Raw genomic sequence first — 22,038 nt, forward strand, 5'->3', positions numbered from 1 at the left:
TATAATTGAAATGGGTTATTAGAGGTTTGCACGGCTGTTGAAATTATTTAATAAGGCAATCATTATAAAAGCCATAACCTCCAGCTACAACATTCTCACCTGCTGCATGTTTCAACCCCATATGTCCCCAAATACCTGTGTGATTTCCGTCTTAGCCCCTTTGCGTTACATACAAGCCTGCTCCACCCTTGGCTGCTGCATGTCCGATCCTTCTTTTCAGTAGCATGGCAGCACATCACTGCTTTTATACCAGTTATATCATGTTAAGAAGAGTTTCACAAATTATATACGTTCTTGCGGGTACACCTATGTGCAACATCAGAATTGGTTGTGAGACATACTTAGTGCAAATTGTGATGGGAAACAGACCTTGCTTCTGTAGGGAGTAGTCTTAAACTAACAATTATTTCTAGTTTAGGTTAGGTTAAAGTTTTGTTGAGCGCAAAATTTTCACTGGTAGGAGTATCTTGCTGCGGCAGCACAGAACACCAAAAAACTCCACGCCAGTGACTCCCCAGCCAGCGACTCCCCAGCCAGCGACTCCCCAGCCAGCGTGCAGACAAAAACACATTATAAAGACAGAGGAAAGAGCCAGCACATCCACCTGTTTATGCAAGGCAAGAGGTTGAGATTTCCATCCAGCGGCAGCATCCACAGAAAAGGCTCAACCATCTAGCGATTTCTGCTTGAAAATAGAGACCTGAAGGGAAATTTGACCCTTTGATCTTAGCAAGTGACCAGGGCTATACCAATGAAAAAGTTGACAAAGAGGGAGGGATCTGGGGACACAAACTGTTTTATGTACAAACACTGCAACATGCAACCAGCAACTAATTTAAAGTGACCAGAGCTGCCGAAACATTGGCCCAGATTTAAAACATTTTGCTCTGAGTTTGCATCACTAAACCTTGCCCAGATGTTTGTTTTGGATGTACTTTCCAGCACAGAACCTTACTTTTCACCATGGGGGCATTCCATGGGTGGTTCATGGGCGTTCCCATGGAACCATCCATGGACCTTGACGCACATCCCTATCTACTAACGATAGAAGACATGGCTTTGCCCCAAAAAATAACACCTCTTTGAAGCAGGCTTTATGAAGGGAAAATGCTTTTATTTCCTATAACTTTTCTCACTTTGCATTTGTGCTTCACTGTACAGTGCCCCTACAAAATGGGGAAAGTTTTTATAATTGGTGTAAGCACATTATTTGGTACTGGAGGGGCACCCTTCTAGCAAACAAAATGTATGCCTGCCATGAGGTAGTCACCTTTGCACTATGGTGCATAGGTAAGCACATGATGCTTAGCAGCCAGATTGTGTGCCAGCACTAGGGAGAGGGCATTAGCACCATATGTTAGTAGATATGGCGCTTTCCTGCTGACGCAACGCAGCACAGTAACTTTGAGTGCTGCACTGTATTGTTTGTCATCTTTGTAACTCTGGATCATAATCTCTTAATTCCAAACCCATAGCAAGCCTCACAGCAAAATTTCAGAATTCAGCTTAGTTTACGAATCATACATACATGTAGGTCCAATTACACAAAATTACAGTAGTCCAGCCACACTGAGATTTAGGAATTCAAAATTTGCACAATGAGAATAGAAAAATAACACTTAGTGAAATGGATTTACGAGGAATTACGATCCCACTTATAATTCCCACTTACATATTTGTAAACCCAATGGGAGTCAGATCGTAACTGTGTACTTCAGCTCAAAGAATGGAATTTCTTGGTGGGATTTCCCAAACTAATACCTCGCAACACGAGGTTCAGATTTATGACATTTTCAATATTCCATAGGACATACCTCACACCCTTGAAATTACATAGGTTCTTCCCCACACTCTCCCCCGGCTACACATGCTGTAATATAACTGAAGCAGAAATATTGCATATGTTATGGTCATGCCCTGTTTTACACACCTATTGGGAAACAATAAAAGACACTGTGATATCTCTCACAGACCGTTGCCAATGCGAGGAGCAATATATCTTGGGGCTTGACCCCAGGCCCAAGAAGCCCACCACAGAAAACTGCCTTATAGACTTATATCTCCCATTAGCCAAACAACAGATTACACGCTGCTGGCAATCTTACGCTGCGCCTCTAATATCTACCTGGCGAAAAGAAGTTAAGAAATGAGGATCAGCAGAGAGCGCTGCGCGGAGAGGAATACAGGGGTTTATGTAAGCGCCCAATAGCTATGACATGGGATACCCTCTTGGAACACTTCAGGCACAGGACAATAATACTGGTTAACACCCCTCAGGCGAAATGCCGATGTGCATGTGAGGGGTGCTTTTCCTATGGTCTTGCTGGCCCCTCTCACATATTCAGCAATATTGATGAGTAATAAACCGTTATTTGTCATATTTATTGATGTCGACCTCTTCCTTTCCTTTTACCAGTTAATGTATCCAAGCACCATGTTACACCCCGATGTCGGGCTTAACTAGGAAGTATTGGGGGGTATGTTCCACAGTCATGGACATGGTTGTTCCTAAAATATTGCATCCACAGGAAATAATAGATTGTCAACAGTTTCAACTATGCTTTGGCTCTGACTTATATCTACTAAGATAGTGCTGATGGATGTATTTGCTTATTGTAACAGAATGATGATAAAATAATTATTCAAAATGCTTTATAATGCTCAGCAACTAGTGCCCATGTGCTATTATAAAGCTAATAAAATATTTTTTGAACAAAATGAGAAAAGAAAAACAAATGCAGAACCAGAAACGTCTCAGAATAACGTGGGAGCCATCTGCATACATAACATATTCAAAACTAAAGGGCTTGATTAGATGAGCCAAGGGGTTCATGTAGAGATTGAAAAGAAGAGGGGACAGAAAGGAGCACCAAGGGACTCCACAAGGTTTGGTTCTGATCGAAAAGATGAAGCATGGAAGAGCCAATGGTTGAGTTCTATCCACTAAAAAATCTGAGAACCAAGATGCTGCTTTATCTTTAACACTCAAGTTGGCAAGGCTGGCAAGCAGTATTTGGTGCTTCACAATATCAAATGCTGCTGAGAGGTCTAGTAAAATCAGGATGACAGGCATGTTACTGCAATTCATCCACTGCTGCAATCTTAGTACTGTAACCAGGGCAAAAACTGACCTTCATGAGATGTAAAAGCTGACTAGCTTTATTTAGCCATGCTTTTTCAGCTAAGGATATACTGCTTTTTACAAGAGTTTGGCCGGATCAGGAAGGTGGCAGATTGGGCAATAATTAGCCATATTATCAGGGCCAAGCAAAGATTTCTTTAGAAGAGGAGTGGACTTCAAACTCTTAGGAACATGGCCCAGTATGAGAGAGCATTAAGGATGGTCCCAGGCTGAGATTGTTCTAATACTAGAAGGTCCTTATGAATCTTATTAGATCATGAGGATGTGCTACTCAGATCAAAGAGGAAACGTCTGCCTTGGTAAGAAGGCAAAACTGATAAAAACAAAATGTCAGAGGGGTAGGTAGAGCAACAACTGAAAAGGATGATAAAGAGATTATTGTGTTGTGAACAGCAAGAATGTAAAAAATTGTGGTAAATTTACTCTCAAAGACTCTTTGATGAGATTGTATTTACGATTTGAAAGAGAAGGATCACTCAGCCTGGGTGCTGCCATATTAGAACTGTTAAAGGATTTGTTTGAGAAATCTGCTGCTTTATCTGTCTTAATGCTATATTTATATGCCTGATGGTGCCTGAACTACTTCGTTTTCAGAGATGGATTGTATTTGCAATCTCATTGGTGTTCTGGGTTGCAGAGGGAATGCTTAAGTTTCACTAAATCTGTTGACAATAATCAGCAGGAGGGGCAATCCTGTTCATGAGACTTCTTCATGACGGGCACTAGCGTGTCCAGAGCTAAGCCATTGTGAACTTTATAGTTATCCAGGAGTAAAAGGGGGGCATAGTCTGAAGGATTCAGTGCCACGAATACACAAGGAACCAGTGCCCTGGTTGTAACCGTTTTCCACTTATGGTAGTCCACAACAGATGCAGGTCGAGCATTTGCTGTGGCAACCTGTCAGTAAAGACAAGAACATAGCGCTCAGTAGTGGACAGACTTTGGAACTGGGAAGGTGGGTAAGGCTGGCATAAAGGTGGACTTGAACAAATCATGACCAACACATGCTCTTTAGAATGTGTAATAAGAGGAATACACATGGAGTTGTTAATTCTCAATTAGCAAAGTGAAGGGTAAAATCACTCCATCCAAGCATATGGACTACATCTGAAAGTGCACAGGCTTGCGGATCATAAACCTCCATCCCCCCGAAACCCACCCCCCACATCTTTACTCTAGGAAAAGTTTCCAGTGAGTGATGAAAGGAACATCATGCTTAACTGAGAAAGTCTCAAATTGTGGGAGAGAGCTGTAGTCTAATGTAGTACACTTCAACTGTTCTTGATATCTAAATGAACCATACATCTTTTTGGATTGAATGTCACGTTTCTTTCAAGAAAATATTCCTAGCATAACAGTCTATTTTGATATTCACCCTTTTCAGCTTCATTGGCTGACCAAAGTACTTCTTTCATTCTACTGATTTTTTTTGCACTTGTTTTAGGAAGTGGGGCTACGTGTTTAGCCCACTTTGATGGTTCAGATACGGAAGCAGAGGTCACAATGATAGCAAATAGTGTAAAGTCTTTTTCCAGCAACACAGCCGATGGAAGGTGAGGCATATCTTAATTATTTTAATGATTTTTGTAGACATGTAATTTGTAGTCAACTTAATGTGGTTTGTTGAACTGTTGGTTTATCACAGATCTAAACAGAAGAACATGGATTTTATTTGAGAGTAAACAAAATAGAATGAGGATTATGTTTTCCACTTTTTAATGCTTCAATTTGTCTTTATCCAGCACCGTACAAAGAAACTGCTTGACATTCTGATGTGTGAAAATAACTGCTTTGTAGGAAACCTGAACTCTTAACTCTGCTATAAGGCACATCTTGATCACTGCCTGTACACCATCTTGAATTATTGCATCTATTGATTTCTTCAGTTATAAGAAGACAGTTGGATAATCCTAATTTTAAAGAGCCCAACTAAAAATTGCATTAAGGAAAAACCCACATTGTGTAAGCTTGCACTGAGTGACATCTTGGTGGAGTTTTCAGGCAATGCATCATTTCTGTGTAGTTTCAGAGAATATCTAGATTCATGACCAGGTCTACGACATTAACAAAATTATGCAAATAATATTATTTAAAGTTTTTATGTAATCCTAAAATACTCGGTGGTATGAACGTGAACAGCGATCACAATGAAAGGAGTAAACTGAGCTACACATTGCATGTATGTAAAGGTATTTCTATAGCATAAACCTAGCTAGGAAGCAACAAGTGTCAGACAGTGTACGCAAGCCCAGCGGTAAAGTTCAGTGTCACAGGTGGATAGTATTCTTTGATTAGACGAGCCTGAGGCTCCTTTGCAAACTGTAGGGTAGGTTGAGCAGAGCTCATGTCAGTGGGGAAGTTATTGCATTTCCTGGAACCATAGATGGAGAAGACCTTGCATCTATTTTTTCCTTTTTGCACATGTTTGTCTCCAGTCTGTTGATGACCTTATGAGTCTGAGGTGATTAGTTTCTTGGTCAGGTAAGTTGTGTTATTATTTCAAATGGGTTTTATAGTTATGGATCTGGTTTTGAAGATGATGCTGGACTGAAGGGTTACCTAGTGGTATGGTACTGTGTTCAAATTTCTTTTAGGGAATGTGTTCAGATCTCTTCCAATTGTGATGATTTGTGCTGTGAGGTGTCGGGTAGGATGGTTTTGAGTGGTTTCATAGTGGTGTTGGCTAAGATGTTGTCCAAGTATTCCCTCCATCCAGATGTAAGGGGACCAGGCATTGCCTGCTCTCTGTAATTTGGTTCTGGAATAGAAGGTTTCGCTTTTTCAGAAGGGAGCGCTAGTACCATGCAGGTTTGATGTTTCTAGTGATGTGACTTTTGCAGTGACATCTGTGTTGAGGCTGATTACAAGTGACTTGTACTGTCTGGCCATTGAGGGTGGAAAGCCTTTAAATTTATTACCGAAAGCCAAGCATGGATCTGTTATAGTTTGTAGCTGTTGGTGAATGGGGAAACTAGTTGCTGGGCTGAGATTTAGGTAAATATTTGACATCACGTTTGTTTAACTGAAGTTTGAGAATGTCATTGTTTGAGTAGATTTTAAGGAAGAGGGAGGGAAGTATTCTCTATATATTATTGGATGTTAAAGCTATTGGTGAGTGTGGATCCAAGGGGTTTCTTGGTTAAATGGATAATGACAGGAAAAATGTTGAATCCATTTCATACTCTGTCGGGGCGGGAAGTTTCTAGGATCATCCTACCTGTAACAACTGTTGGTGAGATAGGCGGTGAACTGTTGTAGGACTTTATCAGAGACACAAATGCCTCTTTCCAGGATCTGCAGTATTGCTTGATAATTTTGAAGACTGCGCAGAGGTTGCTTCTATTATTGAGGATGATGGCAACATCGACATAAGAGTGGTCTGGAGCCAGAATGGTATTGCTGTTGAAAAGGTTTCTTTTTGACCTTCTCCTGTAGCAGGGTGAATACTGTTTTCTCAATAGTCTTTCCTATGCAGGGTAATTGGGCGATGGGACAGAAGATGGTGAGGTTGTTTAGGTCCAATGTTGGTTTCCTTCGCAGACCTAGGAACTGACATGTCTTGACAATGTCCAGAAAGGTTTGTAGGCTGAAGGTGTCGATCACTTTGAGAAGTGGGGATGAGGCACTTGGTCTTGAAAAGTTTTGATAATGAGTGATGGTTGGATGCCGCCCTCATTTAGGATGGCTTTAAGCGAGCTTAGGATGTCAGTGAGCTCTCTGTGCAGAAAGTGGTTGTCCACATGGAGATGGAGTGATGGGAGATTGAAGTTAGTGAAAATTCTACTTATTTGTTGTCGATGTGGGATCTAATGCTATCAACAAAGATGTTTTTGGACTTGTCAACTAATTAAGGTATGGAAGCTTTCAGGAGTGGATTGATGCAGTGTTTGCCTGCTTTGAAAAAATGCTTTGCTCCGTTGATAGTGGTTCTGTAAAAGGGGGCTTTAATTGAAGTGATGAGGGCTGTTCATGCAGAGTACAGTGCTTTTAGTGGGTGTGGTCATTTGGGACACTCGTTCCTTCAATTTATTTTCCGATCTACGTATGATGCCCTTGTTGTCAGAGAGGTCTTGGTGACAACAAAGGTTAGTGGTTTGCGTTTTAAGTGGCGTTGTTGAGTTCTAAATTAATTTTCAGTGTTGTGTTGTGGACGTTGTGGAGTGGTCTAGATAGATTTCATCAGGTTGATGAGAACTTCTTCAAGGGCACCTATGGGAAAGTCAGTAAACTAGTTCAGAGTGAGTTTTTCACTGGTTGTCCTTGAGGCAATGTTGCAGCATGAATGAAGAAGAAAGGGATGCCAAAGTGGTCGATATAGTCTAGGAATATTCAGTCCCTGCAGGGATTTTTGGTTGCTGCCAGTTGGGGGTGTTTCCTAGGGAACGGTTAGTTTCAAGATTTGCTGTTTGATGTCCAGAGTAATGAAGAAAGTCTCAAGTTATTCTTTTATTGTCTTTGTGCTGGAGTTGGCAGACAAGGTTGAAATTGATGAGGATCGTAGGATAGTGTGCTGAACAGAGGTGAAGGTGATGAGGTCTAAGATTTCTCCTACGTACAATGCCCACAAACATGGAAAGTAACACAACAAAATAAAGAGCAGAGGTTAATAAATCCTATAGGTAACCAGCAATGGGAATAGTACTGGCTTCAATGTGAAAACATAGACATGCTCGAAAAATGTGCATAGAGAATTTGTTCCATGTTTATGTAATCTGCCTCTCTGTTTCTTCTATATCTAGGCCCTATTGACTGAATTATCAGAATTACTTAAACTTTTCATTTTACCCAGTATGACATTTCTCCTGATTCCTGAACCGCTCTCTGAGGCTCTAAAGCTTAGATTAATCTTGTGAGTGTGATGATCTTAATGTAAGTCACATATTTTGGGATTGCATATATTTTGTTTAATTTACATCTTCCCTCAGATGAAGTATCAGAGCTTTTTTAGACAAGCCGCTAATACAGTGCTTCTAATGACTGTGTTAAGGACATCTCAGATCACCTTCTTGTTTGTAGTCTTCAGTCCTGGCCATTATGATCTATTCTTAAGAAATATGTCAGTTATGCTGCCTTTCTTTCACTTGCAGTGTCCTTACAAGTCACCAGGTGTATAGTGCAAGTGGGTGGTGGTGGGGAGGGGGGCCAGTTTATATATTCAGTGGGAGTATACTTGGATATTTTTGACTATTCTTTTGTTTGCTAATATAAAGTCAGTCCAAGTGCATGATTTGTGTCTGACTGAGTAGTATGAGTATTCGTAAAGTAAAGGGAATCTTGTGCCATTATGTATCTATTAACCCCATGTCCTTGTGCCATGCTTTACTTCCTGCTAACATGATTGCTGTTCCCCGTAACTGTGTTGGATATTGTCCTATTTTGAGCTCATATCAGTAAATTGAAGTCCCCTCCTAACTGTAACCAGCCTCTGTTGTAATCCATAACTTCTTCTAATGCCTCTCTCAGGAACTCTTTTTGCCTATGTTTATGGGTGTAAATGGATGCCAGTGACAAGGTTTCCCATGGTGTGTCCATTTTAAACTATCTACCGTCTTTCTTTGTCACAATATACCGTAAATGGCCAGCCAGCAAGATTCCCACCAATACTTCCTTTTTGGGGTTAGGCAGTTGGAATTGCTGCTGGAACTCCTGAGATCCTATGCACCGGTAACCAGCAAGACACAGGTACGTTGCCTACAAGAAATATCAGTTTTATCCCAGGAGAGCTTGTCAGCATAGCTGTGTCTTTGGCTGGCTATTCAGGCCTTACACTTTATATGATGTGGCTTTAATCATTCATGTGTATGAAGAAGCCTTGTTTGACATATACTGTGCCCCCTCTTCTTTCTTACTTGCCTCACGCGTAATCAAGTATTTCATTTATGATTTAGGAATAGAAATTCCTCTTCATGCCCCTCGAAATTTCCCAACAAGCTCCTAGATCAAAGGTCCCTTAAAGATCCATTCTCAACTAACTCAACACCTAGAACGCCTAGAAGTGGAGCGTTTATGTTCTTTCTCCAGATTGGAAATAGTCTCTGGTTTTTGGATCCTAGATTTTTTCAATCTCATAAATGCACTGATGTCTGCTAGTAGCTCTTTTCTCATGACACCCTTCGCCACATCCCGCACTGTGGCCATGGCATATTTTCAGTAATGTCCTCTTTAAAATAGTTCTTAAGGACCTCTTTATTACTAGCTTTCATTTTCTAAGCATGTGGTGTGTATATCTGTAATTGTGAAAAGTCAGATTTGATCACCGGGGTTTGATCTCATAATACTTGTATTCCTATAGAGGATGCAGGAACCCTGGGCGCTTATGGAGCAGACATCAAAAAATAGTCACTGCGGGGCATTCGAGGAAAAAGTGTAATACTTCTTCGGGTGTGGGAAGATCGACATATGTCCACAAGGTTCAGATCCTGCAACCCTAAGACCAGAGCCTATGAGGGTTGAGAGTGACTCCATTATGTGCCAGACCTATCTAGGCTAGGATCCAATACCGTAAAAAAATCCCCCCTAGTAACATCTACCAGAGGCAAAATTGCTACACATGGGGTAAAAAAAAGTTTCCATAAACTAAGATTATAGCGTATAGTTGTCCCTAAATGGAACCCCTTATTCCTACCACTCTGCCATCTTTGTCACTGCAAGTGACCACCTCTCTGAGTAAAAACAAATTGCTTTAATCAGAATCGCTACTCCTCGAGTCTTTGTGGGTTTGGTAGCGTGGAGCGGGCAAGGCTACAAACGTGATTGTAGCCTACGTACGTCGGGTTGTTTAATAATTTTGCTTGGGGCCAGTTGTGTAACAAGGGCTCCCGTGGTCCCGAGCTCCAGGGGGGCTCCCCCTCAGCACAGTACACTGCGCACGGGCGGCAGGCCCCTTACTGGGTCCTGGGGGAAGGGAGCCCCCCTTCAGGCACTTTGCGGGATGGGAGGGGCCTCAAGTTTTGTTGTACCACTGCTTGGGGCTGACTGGGAAAGCAGGAGAGCATTCCCATCTCTATGCAACTTTACTACCCTGTAATAGGCGCTATCTGTTTCACTTGTTATGGCCACTGTTGCATGATCCAAATCTATTGCTCCTTGTTGCTTATAGTGGTGCAACTTCAGAGGCTGCAACTCACGGGCAAGCTCGCCTGCCATTTTCATCCACGATGCCCATGGACATTGCTTTCTCGACCACAAAACGGAATATCAACCTTCGAGCTATCCTTATGTCTATCTTTCTTCATGTCATCTACAGGCCACTGGTATTTCTGTATACATGGCTACCAGTCCGACCCTGCCCGCTTGCCATTATTCTGCTTTTAAAATCCTTTTAGGAGAGGCCAGGACAGAGCTCAGGAATCAGGCTTCCGAGGCCATATTAAGCCACGACCCTCTATATTATTTTTGATCGAGCGCCAAAACCAGGTTTACAACCCGGTCTCCAGGATAGACCAGATCTCTTCCCTAAACACAATGTTAATTAATATTAAGTGACTGAGGCTGAAACGGGCCCATTGCCGTTTTACTCAGGTCCATTTTAGAAACTTTTGAATCCTTGTTTTATTAAACTAATTAAACAGTTTAAGAAGTGGTAGTGTAATAAAACACCGAGCACAATAGCAGGCAGATTTTTAAGTGAGGATTACCAGCGGATCTAAAACAATACTCTTTATCATGACTGACTGTTCCAGTGATTGAGCGATTTCTGTGGTTAATTCAGTGACTTGAGGAGAGATGCATGTGGTTGAACATGTGGTGTGCAATAGACAGAGGCATGCATCTGACATAACGCCTAGTGTCTATTCCTTTTTATCACGGGCACATCCTGAGTTTTTAATTTTGATTATGTGGATAAAAAGGATCAGAATTGGTTGCAAAGCTACTGTTAAGAGGTGGTTGGGGCATATGGGTTTTAACAGTCATCGAGCATTGGGTTCATACGCACTTGCAGTCGCCTGGGCATGTCATTTGTTTTTGCATAGTTACCACTTTTTTCAGAACCTTTTGTTCGATGTGACAAATGATAAATTCTGACTTTATAGGTTTATTACTGGCCAAATGAGTCCTTTGCCAAAATACTAAAGTCACTTAGTAAGTTATTGCCAGCATTTCGATAGCAAAGAAACATAATTCAAGGCATGGCCAATAATCGTTAAGGTAGTGTGGTGAATGGTTTAGGGGTTGAAGAATGAAGTCTTTGGAAAAACGTTTGATTGCATTGTATTGGAATGGTTTGACTTATGAGATTTTCATTGTGCAGAGGTAGGATGTTTCCCCTGGGATGGACTTGACATCTTTGAGTTGACTAGTGATATTCTAGGATTGCACACAGCAGACTAGCAGGATTGTGCATGCACTTGAAATACATCTCACTCTTAGTAAAGTGTGTCTCTTGGCTCCCTACCATACTATGAAGATACCAACTAATAATGATAGCATATTTATTGTGCACTGATACGCGCCTTTTTACCTGTACACCAGGTGAAGGGTCTGCTAATTTCCATTAAGAACAAACTTTTTAATTCAGCCATAGAGCGCCTCAGTCACTTCCCTCTGCATATTGTCATGCTTACGTATACCATGTTTGGAGAGACTGTGTGCATGGTGTCCTCTCAGAGACATATCCTTTATTCTACAAAATGGAGCTTCCCTGTATCAGACTTAAGACATTCTACCTCATTTGTCCTTAAAGGAGTCCCTTGGGCCTACACCACACTTACTGGTTCCCAATCTTTTGACTCCTGAGGATCCCCACTTAATCATTACTACAAGCCAGGGACCCCCAAGCAATTTGTACGATTTGAATTTCAAACATTAAAACAGTAATTCGCAAAAAATACGCAAACAAGTACACAGCAAACAAATACTCAAATTACTAAACCCAATAGGGGTTGGTGTGTGCTTTCACTTAGCTTCCAAAGCCTGTCATCACCATTCAGATCGCTGCATGGGGTAATGGAATGGGGGCTTTGACAATAGATGACTGGGCTGTGCCTGCACAGCATCAACATTGTTGCATCTAGAGGCAGATGGCCAGACCAAGGAGCAAGTAAGCCTGCCCCACCACTGTTAGTATACATATTGGCAAATGTGCTGACTGGAGGGGCAGTCCTCTCTTAAATGAGAGTGAGCCTGGGTGTCAATTCTTACATCAATATGCACCTTTGCGGCATTAGATATGGCAGAGAGCCATAATACTAGTCCCTGTGGAACTCCAGTGCCCTTCCATTCAGAAGGTAACCTGGGGGCCAGTAGAGCTGTCTATAAGCCAACCATGGGTGGCTAGATTAATTATTTAGGCCTGTCTGGGAAGTGGCTCAGATGAGGGTAGGCCTGACACTTCACAAGCAGACAGACCTATGAGAAAGAGTTCTAGGCCCCAGTTAGTTGCCATTGCTCCGTGACGCCGCTGAGACTCCACCCCATGACCGTGGATGATCTGCATTTTAAGGCTTGTATCCATTTTTCAAATGATTGCCCATTACTCCTGACAGTCTGTCTGTAGGATTGGAGTTTATATAGAGTCCTCTCACAGGGGCTCTAGAAGTTGTTAACAGATCTTTCTGGGAGAAATGCTGTCCCAGTCCCCCCCCTACTATAGGTCTATGGCCTACATTTGTTTGGCAGGCAAAAGCTTATAATGTGCCTAGGGAGAAACAGGATCCTGTCGACACTGCTGTGGTTTGTCTGAATGGCACTCTGTTAATTTTCAGATGCCTGGAGTATACCCGCTATGGCATCCAATCTGTGCCACCAGTGAATACCACACTGCACCTTGCTACTGCTACAGCCAGAAGGATTCTATTAACCTACAAGTGTGCCCTTTTGTGCTAAACAGAGCATAGGAGAAGGCAAATTGCTCATTCAGAGCTAGGCATCCCATCCACCATAAAAGGAACATGATACAGCCAGGAAAAGCTACAATTCAACAGAATCTATTAAGAAACCGAGAACATCCATCGCCACTTTTTACTAGTGAAAAGCTCATGGCAGAAGTAAGCCCCTGGCAGGAGTAATGGAAACAAATACTGTTGAACGATTTTTTAAAAAGGAATTGCATAAGAGTATTTGGTGTTGAAACGACTTTCAAGTATATTTTTTAAAGTTTTTGCAACTGTAGTGTTTAAAAAAAAAAAAGTTTGTTAAATAAAAGGTGTGGTACAGAAACAGAGTAAAACACTCATATGTTTCTCTTGTGTTGCCCACCATTTCAGCAGAAGTGCCTTCCTGCCCACCTGAGGTGCCTGAATGCTTTTAACCCTTTCAACAAGTGGCACAGCTCTTCTGCACTTGCGGCCAAAAGTGGAGTGGGGACGGGGGCAGCAAAATGCTCTGGGGAAAGGCCCAGAACGAGGCGACACCAGCACTGACGTGTGAGAAAGACTCTGAGGCAGGCAGATAATAAAATAAGGCCAATCACCCTTCACCTTGCACCTAAGGCTGAATGGTGATTGTCCTGATTTTATTGTGGTCCCGCCACCCCTATGCTGTCATTCACAGCTCTTGTGTGCTGTGAGGGCGCATAGGCGTTTTGTTTCCTATGAGAGATGGCGCTTAAGACCTGCACACCCGCTCAAGACCAGTGTCACGGACCACTGGGGGTCTTCAGACCACAGGTTGGAAACCGCTGGCATAGTAGTTTCAACAACATCTGAATTTTTGTCTGTAATCCACATCCAGTCCAGATATTTTTATTGCAGTAGCAACTGACAGAAACCGGTTTGGCTGGCAGATTACCCCAAGTAGCCCAAAACAGCTCAAACCCACTCGAAAAATCTGGCATGGGATTTCCCAATCCACATTCCTGTGAGCATTTTCCACATCCAATTTTTTCCAGTTCATGCACTATATTCTAGCTGAAAATTGGAAGAAAGCTACCATTCGCCTCGTTAGATCTTGATTTCTTCCCAATGCCCTTTTCAGCTCAACACTATCAGAAATTTGGAGAGGTGATGTCCTAGAAACAGAACACCTTGTGCTGATTATTCCTTTGTGGCTGTGAAGAAGTTTAGTGTCACGGATGAGTCCAGCTTCTGAGGACATACCTTAATTACAGGTGGGTGACCTGTCTTGAGAGGAGAGGAGCTGCACTGACCTCAAGAATAAGCACATGAACCAGCAGACTGAGACAAGTGGAGGAAGACTTGAGGGACAAGCCTACCCATTAGCAATGAGGGCCTGTATCTGGACTTGGCTCAAACCTTAAAGATAGGATCTCCATCTGCAGGAGACAAGGGTCAAGGACATGCTCTGGAAACTGAAGAACGTATTTGCATGTCTGTCTGCATTTCTCTCTTGATATGCTCCCTGTAAATTCTCCCTAAAGTCTGATAGTGAGCCTCTGGGCCTATGATCCTTTGGTATACATTACGTGTACACTGAAGAAAATCCACATTAGGTATTTTAGGAACCAATTGATCTATTTCTTAGAATGAGAAGAAATGTTAGAGTTTCTCCTTCCACTCGAGATCACAGGTGAATTTTCTGATTGCTAGACTTGTCATGTTCTGACCCTTAGCACCCAGACTACCATAATAAGAAGATCCGGCACCAATGGATAATCATACCTGCAACATGCAGTTTCCAAGACCTCAAAGGTTGGGGACACTCGTCAGGTTTTGGGAATGGGAAAACACGACATCCCATCCTGTGTCCAGGAATTCTGTGGGTTGCCGAATTATTTGGGAGCAGCAAACAAAGGCAGGTCTAATTGCAGGCACACTGCACAGAAACGGGGACACTGATAAATTAGGATAGGAGTTCAAGGACACTGGATCTTGTGAGTTCCCAGATGGTTGGGAGACTTATTGTGCAACTTTCATTCATATTTTTATAATAAAAATAGAAGACAGCATAGAGTGGGCTACCCATATGGATAGTAGGGTATATCCATTTAGATCCTGAAGAAATGCCACTTGATCTGTCAAGGCTAGCACAAAGTGAAACATGTAGACCAGACACCAGCAACAAAGAATGGCTAATATTTACTTGGTCCACCCTAGTTTGTAACCTGTAGAAGAAAAACTAGTTTCCTACCCCTGATGTAGCTTAGGGATCTCTCCAGTACATCACATTTGTTGGTGCAAAGTAAAGTACAGGGAAGATCTGTGATGGACAGTTGTCAACCTGCATTTTTAGATTATTATTATTTGTATAGCCAAAGACTGTAGCCATCCATCGATACCAAAGGGCATCCACAGCCTATAGACCCTTGTGTTTAAAAATAACATTCTAGTTGTGTTCTCTTATGTTTGAAGATAAGATCTGGAGAGTCATATTTCAGTCCTTGAAGGTGCAGGGACAATCATATTTCTGTGTCTTATTATAACTGTCTTAACATTTGTACATGTACATTAAAGGTATTTTTTGATAGGATATAACTAAAATTGGACAATGATGTCTTTTGTGTGCACTCACTGTGTCAGACCACATTTGAGTTCCAAACTCACTAAATCCTCACAGTGTATGTCTTCAAGCTACATTTGGAGAATCTGGATTACAGATGTATTCTTTAGTTGTCAAGCTACAGTGCAGTAGGCCCCAAAGTTGTAGGATGCCAGAGACACAATGCTATGCTCACTGCAGTATCGTTGAATAACATCTGGCTGCCCCAGGACTGGGTGAAATGGCCTTACATATGTCGCTGCTTTATCCAACAAATCACCCTAACTCAAACTTGTATCTGAGCAATACACTCAAGATTTTAATATATGCTACATTTGAGGTGTTTGACGAATGGCATACTCATTTTCAGAATTGTTTTATATTTAATGTTACATCTGTTAATTGTACATTTTCTCAAAACAAACAGAACTCAAACCATCAATGCCTCAATTTTCAACATAATCACATAACCTGTTGAAACAGGAGGACATCAAAAATCGAGCCCGTCTACCTAACTCAGCTATGCAAAATGCTATGAAGTGGCCTAATGATACACACCTGGGGACCAGGAAGTGAAGAAGAGTGAGCAGACAGGCACAGATTTAACAGTTTCAAACAGGTACATCTGAAGTTCTTGCTGCATAGGCTATGCACCCTCTACCCAAAGGAGAATTGCCTTTGTTAACACAGGCTCACAAGCATAACCAATCACCGGTCCACATATCACAAGGCCCCTCTAAACTTGCATTTTGAATCCCATACAATAATTCACCCTTTCTTCACTCACACATTGCCCATGGAAGACATGGCAATTTTAACTTGTGTAAATTGGGAGTATTTAGTGTTTCTGAAGCCTCAAATTGAGGACAAAGGGAAGCCCACATGGCCACTGGTCTGCACTCATTCTTTTCTGTATTGATCTCGTAGCATTCTCTATTTTTGACAGTGTGTCAGCATTCAAATCATAGTTATAGTCTTTTTCCAAATTGTCTGTTGCGGAGTTCCTTCCCTCCGTACTCCTGACTTCATTGTGTCTCCCAAAGATGTATCAAAGCTTCAAATGTTTCTTCTCAATATTAGTAGGTTGTTGACAGGACACTCCGTATGCACCAAGTTGGATGCATCTCTTTAGATCATCCAGTGCCTCAACCCTCACATCTTTCTCGATAATACTGTCAAAGGCATACATTTTCCACTACATCAGTTGCTCCATTTGATTTACATTCCAATGCCTGGACTCTACCAGTAGTGTTTGCCAGCTCCTCTTCCACCTAACACCTATTATTCAAGCTTTTTTATGTTTTATTCCTCAGCCTTAACTGCAGCCAGAATGTTTTCAGTCCTCAGCCTGAGGTGCACATGTAGCACACTGATAGATCACAGAAGCCTTTTCTCACCTCTGAGAATCTCTGAATCATCCGAGAAGTCCTCAACTATCTGCCTGCACTTATTCTCATTCATAGTCTTGGGGACCAAATTCATGGGGGAGGCTGAGCCTGAATGAAGCAGGAATAGGACTCCGTTACCCCTGACATGGGGGGAGACAGATCTGTCCTATAGGGACTAAATATGGGTACCTCCAGCCAAGCCATCTTCCTGGCTTTCCATCACAGGCAGCAGATGAGGCAGAGATTTCTGTCTTCCTATGTCCCTAGGTCACTATCCCCCCACTGACTCAGGAAATCCAGTTCCTCTGGATCTTCCCCAGCTCTGGCATGCAGTCAGGATCATATTACCACCACCAGTATCATATTATCACCATTGGCTTTAGCTCCGTGCTGCATAATTCACCGTCCTTGCCCAGGGAGGAAGAGAGAGGCTACAGAAAGCATACTCACTGGAATCACTGCACATTTTCAAGACCTCAGTGGGAAACACTTTCTTGACTGTAGTGCATTTCCGTTGAGACCATAGCTCCGTGTGGGAGCATGAACAGACTATTTGTGTACTGCCAACAACTGTGGCTGTTTTGAGCTCTGGCGAAGCCCTGCTTCACAGAATTGTTTTATTTGTTAAAGAAATGTGTACCCATTTAATGAGCTGAACCTTGTTCTCTCCAGAATCAAATCTTTGCATTGGTGCATTGTTTTAGCTACTAGAAACATCGCCTCTTGCCACAGTTTGAAATGCCTTAGTTTCTTTTTAGTTTTGTTTTGCACAGTGCCTTTCCACCAAACATTAAAGAGGCTGTTAACACTTCTTCTTCCATTGCTTCTACACACCTCCCTGCATGTACCAGACTTCTCTACCACTGCTGCCAAAAGTTGTTCATTTGCTTTGCTACTAGGCTAAGCAAAATGTGTAAGATCCTCTTATGCGGAGGCTTACTCAAATATCCATTATCTTCATGCTGGTCATGGATTCTTCCTTAATTAGTAGAACAAGAAAATACATTTACTGCTCTGTCAGTTTGTTGCTTGTTAGTATGAATCACACCATTAACTTTTCAGCCTTGTGATTATCTATAACTGAAGGCATAGTTGCTTAAAATTTGAAATATGCCAGAATATTGGTGCTTAAGAAATTATGTTGGACTAAAGTATTTGCAACGCACTATGCTTAATTTCAGCAACTTTTTTGAAGAATAAATTTTCTTTATTTTCACGGTCATAAAGTTAAATATTGACAAGGAACAGAAAATATAATTAAAGCAAACCAAACAAAAATATTTAGTTTGTCATTGTCAAATCACTTTCTTACATCTCTAAGGCATTCCCCATCCCTTTTCACACTATATGGACTGTTCATTTCTTGGTGTGTGACTTCATGTAAACCCACAGCTTCCCTTTCCTAAAATAGTCTTATTTCCTTCTGCCAATTTTCACTTGTGATATGTTCAAGACACGGGACCCAACCACCAGTACTCCATAGATATATCTAGGCATTTGCCCATTCAGACGAAAGCTTCTCCAACTTTCTTGGGCATAATCTCACTACATATATGGCCTTTTCTGTCCTGATGCACCAGTACATTCCTTGCCTCCAAACAGATACACTACTCAAGTATTATTCCAGTGTTGTGCAGAGACTCTCCACTAGCATTGAGCATTAATCATAGGACATGAAACATTTTCTTATACTTGGGCAGGTATTTTTCCGCCAGCATTCTCAAAATAGCAAAGCACAGAGTGAGCTACACCTTTGCATCTAGCAGAGCTACTAATCCTGCCTGCACTGTCATCCAAAACATTTGTATAACAGAGCACTCCCATATTATATTATAAAGCGACGTCACCTCCTTGTCACATCTAATACATTAGGATGTGCAATCAGCCCCTTGCTATGTAATTTGGCCTTGTGGTGGAAAACTCTGTGGAGCACTTTAAACTGAAGCAATCTTCACCCTGCTTCCAAGGTGATCCAACGTCTCATTCCAGTACAAGTCTTAACCTACAGACATACATGCTCCTCAACCACACTACTCCGTACCAACAGACAACGCCATTCACACCTCCATTACAGAATTTCCATAATGTGCCCTGCTTAATGATTGTTAATTCAGCATGGCCCCTTACCCAGTCGTCAACCAGAACCTTCATTACTTCTTTAAACTGGGAACATAGTTAACATCCGACTGCCCTGCATTCCTTAAATGTGTTTTCCCCGCAGGTAATTAAAGGCAGACCCACCTACCGAACTGGAGGGTTTGCCCACATTTATTATGATTTCATCTTGATTTCTAAAGAATATTTTTTCCACACTAATCCAGTCCCTGAAAGTCCACTACCGTGCTCATATTATCTGCTTTTTCTAAGATTCTACTATAGATCTTTGAAGACTCAGGGCATACGCCTAGAAAGTTATTTGGTTGTGGAATGCCAGATCTGTGTTGTCACCAAAGAGTTGTTCAGTTTGCTGTGCACTGAAGGGTAGCTTTTCAATATATTTATCCCTGAATGGCACCCAATGACTGCTGGAAATCTAGTTTAAGCAAGCTTTATTTACCAGTACTTTGGCTTCCTAACTGCTAAATAGATAGATTTCAGAAGCACAATATGCAGTAGGCAGGTTGGTGATCTAAATAAAATGATCCAGTAAAGTAGCAACAGAGCTGATTTGTCTTCCTCCCTCTCAGAAACGGCTTTTCAGTGATCTGTGAATTACATATAATTGTGTGAGGTATTCTCACATAAACTCTACAGAAAATGTAGCTACCTCGTCCTTTCCAAGCCCCGTTGATGGACCCACACTTAAATTTGCAAGGAGGGGGAACATGAACTTCTCTGTCCAGGTTTTCTAACTCTGAAATCTGCTGCCCTCCTTTTCCTGTCCCTCCTTGACCCTTCATAAAAGCCCTAAAAACAACCTCTATAACCAAATTAGTGACGTAGCCTTTTCAAAAGTGAGGTACAGGTCGTCTAGGGATGATTGAGTTTATTATGTTTATTCTACAGTTACCATAACAACATTCCTCCTTTTCTGGTTAAAAACAAAAACTTACTTGTGTGCTTCTATTGGAAATAACAGCAGACGTTAGTCAATACACCTACAACAAATTACGACCTTCATGAAGTCTAAATTGTCTAACACCTATTATCACTTGCATTATATATTTTTGTCTGGGTGAAAGTGTGTTGCTTAATTTACTCAGATGCACAGCTTCTTCTCAATGCTTATTTTGTTACAGTAGGTTGTTGGTCTGGGCACCAGTGCTAATTTTTGGCTGCCACAACTTATTTTTCATCCTAGTACCTTGACCCAAAGCAAGAGAGAGAGAAAGGTCAGAAATGTGAGAAAGGAGGAAGAAATAAAAGATAAGAAATCACTGACAAAAGGAGAAAGTAAGGACGAAAAAGAACAAGCCCGAGTGAAACAAAGAGACTGGAAGTGTAAGGTGTAGGAAGTTGACTCTGTATATACTATCTCAAAGTGAGAGATAGTGTGCACAGAGTCCAAGGGTTCCCCTTAGAGGTTGATAGTGGCAACATTAGATAATTCTAATGCTCTATTTTGTGGTAGTGTGGTCGAGCAGGAGGCTTATCAGAGGGTAGTGTTAAGCATTTGTTGTACACACATAGGCAATAAATGAGGAACACACACTCAAAGACTTAACTCCAGGCCAATAGTTTTTATATAGAAAAATATATTTTCTTAATTTATTTTAGAACCACAAGATTCAAGATTTGAGGTAAGTACACAAAATGCAAGGTACTTCACACAGGTAAGTATGGAACTTTGAACTAAAGCAGTAGTACACACAGTTTAGGTTAAAATGGCAATAAGCTATTTTAAAAGTGGACACTGCAAAAATCAACAGTTCCTGGGGGAGGTAAGTTTGGTTAGGTTTCTCGGGTAAGTAAAGCACTTACACAGTCAGTCTCCTGGGCATAGGCAGCCCACCGTTGGGGGTTCAAGGCAACCCCAAAGTCACCGCACCAGCAACACAGGTCCGGTCCGGTGCAGAGGTCAAAGGAGGGCCCAAAACACATAGGCGCCTATGGAGAACAGGGATGCTCCGGTTGTCTGCTGGCAGGTAAGTACCTGCGTCCTCAGGGAGCAGACTAGGGGGGTTTTGTAGAGCACTGGGGGGGGGACACAAAGAGGCACACAAAACACACCCTCAGCGGCACAGGGACGGCCGAGTGCAGTGTGCAAAGTAGGTGTCAGGTTTTCTGTAGGAAGCAATGGAGGAACCCGGGGGTCACTTAGGTGATGTAGGCAGGGGACAGGGGGGCTTCTGGGGCCAGCCACCAACTGGGCTAGGGTGAGGGCCGCCTGCTGGTCACTTCTGCACTAGTGGGTGGTTCCTCTCGGTCCTGGGGAGCTGCAGGTGCAGTGCTTGGTCCAGGCAACGGGTTCCTTGTTACCAGGCAGTCGCGGTCAGGGGGAGCCTCTGGATCCTCTCTGCAGGTGTCGCTTTGGGGGTGCGGGGGGGTCGTCTCAGGTTACTCACGTCGTCGCAGTCGCCTGGGAGCCCTCTCTGCGGTGTTAGTTCTCTGGAGGTCGAGTTGGGGCATCGGGTGCAGAGTGAGAAGTCTCACGCTTCCGTCGGGAAGGGAGAGTTGATTCAAAATTGCAAAACTGTTGCAGTTGGTGAAGAGTGCTGCTGTTTTAGGGAGTTTCTTGGTCCTTTGGGTTCAGAACAGTCCTCTGAGTATTCGGAGGTCACTGGCACCTGTCAGATGCGTCGCTGTGCAGGTTCTTTGAGTCTGGAGACAGGCCGGTAGGGCTGGGGCAAAGTCAGTTGTCGTATCCGTCATCTCTGCTGGGCTTTCAGGTCAGCAGTCCTTCTTCTTTGTGTAGGTTGCAGGAATATGATTTCCTGGGTTCAGGGTTGCCCCTAGATACTAAATTTAGGGGTGTGCTTAGGTCTGGGGGCAGTAGCCTGGAGGGTGGCTACACCCTCTTTGTGCCTCCCCCTGAGGGGAGGGGGGCACATCCCTATTCCTATTGGGGGAATCCTCCAAACTCCAGATGGAGGATTTCTAAAGGCAGGGGTCACCTCAGCTCAGGGCACCTTAGGGGCTGTCCTGACTGGTGGGTGACTCCTCCTTGTTTTTCTCATTATCTTCATTATCCTC

The 22,038-nt window shown here is 42.5% G+C and overlaps 1 protein-coding gene across 2 annotated transcripts in view; it reads left to right on the forward strand.

Annotated features, from left to right (window-relative positions):
* NTAN1 (N-terminal asparagine amidase) overlaps window positions 1-22,038 on the forward strand; it is a 235,993-nt gene that overhangs the window by 62,570 nt on the left and 151,385 nt on the right. For both annotated transcript variants that reach the window (XM_069210221.1, XM_069210222.1), the window contains one exon: window positions 4,587-4,695. In XM_069210221.1, the coding sequence (XP_069066322.1) occupies window positions 4,587-4,695 (109 nt within the window). The remainder of the gene's footprint in view (window positions 1-4,586; window positions 4,696-22,038) is intronic.

Source organism: Pleurodeles waltl, chromosome 10 (genome assembly GCF_031143425.1).
Source record: "Pleurodeles waltl isolate 20211129_DDA chromosome 10, aPleWal1.hap1.20221129, whole genome shotgun sequence".
Taxonomy (NCBI): domain Eukaryota; kingdom Metazoa; phylum Chordata; class Amphibia; order Caudata; family Salamandridae; genus Pleurodeles; species Pleurodeles waltl.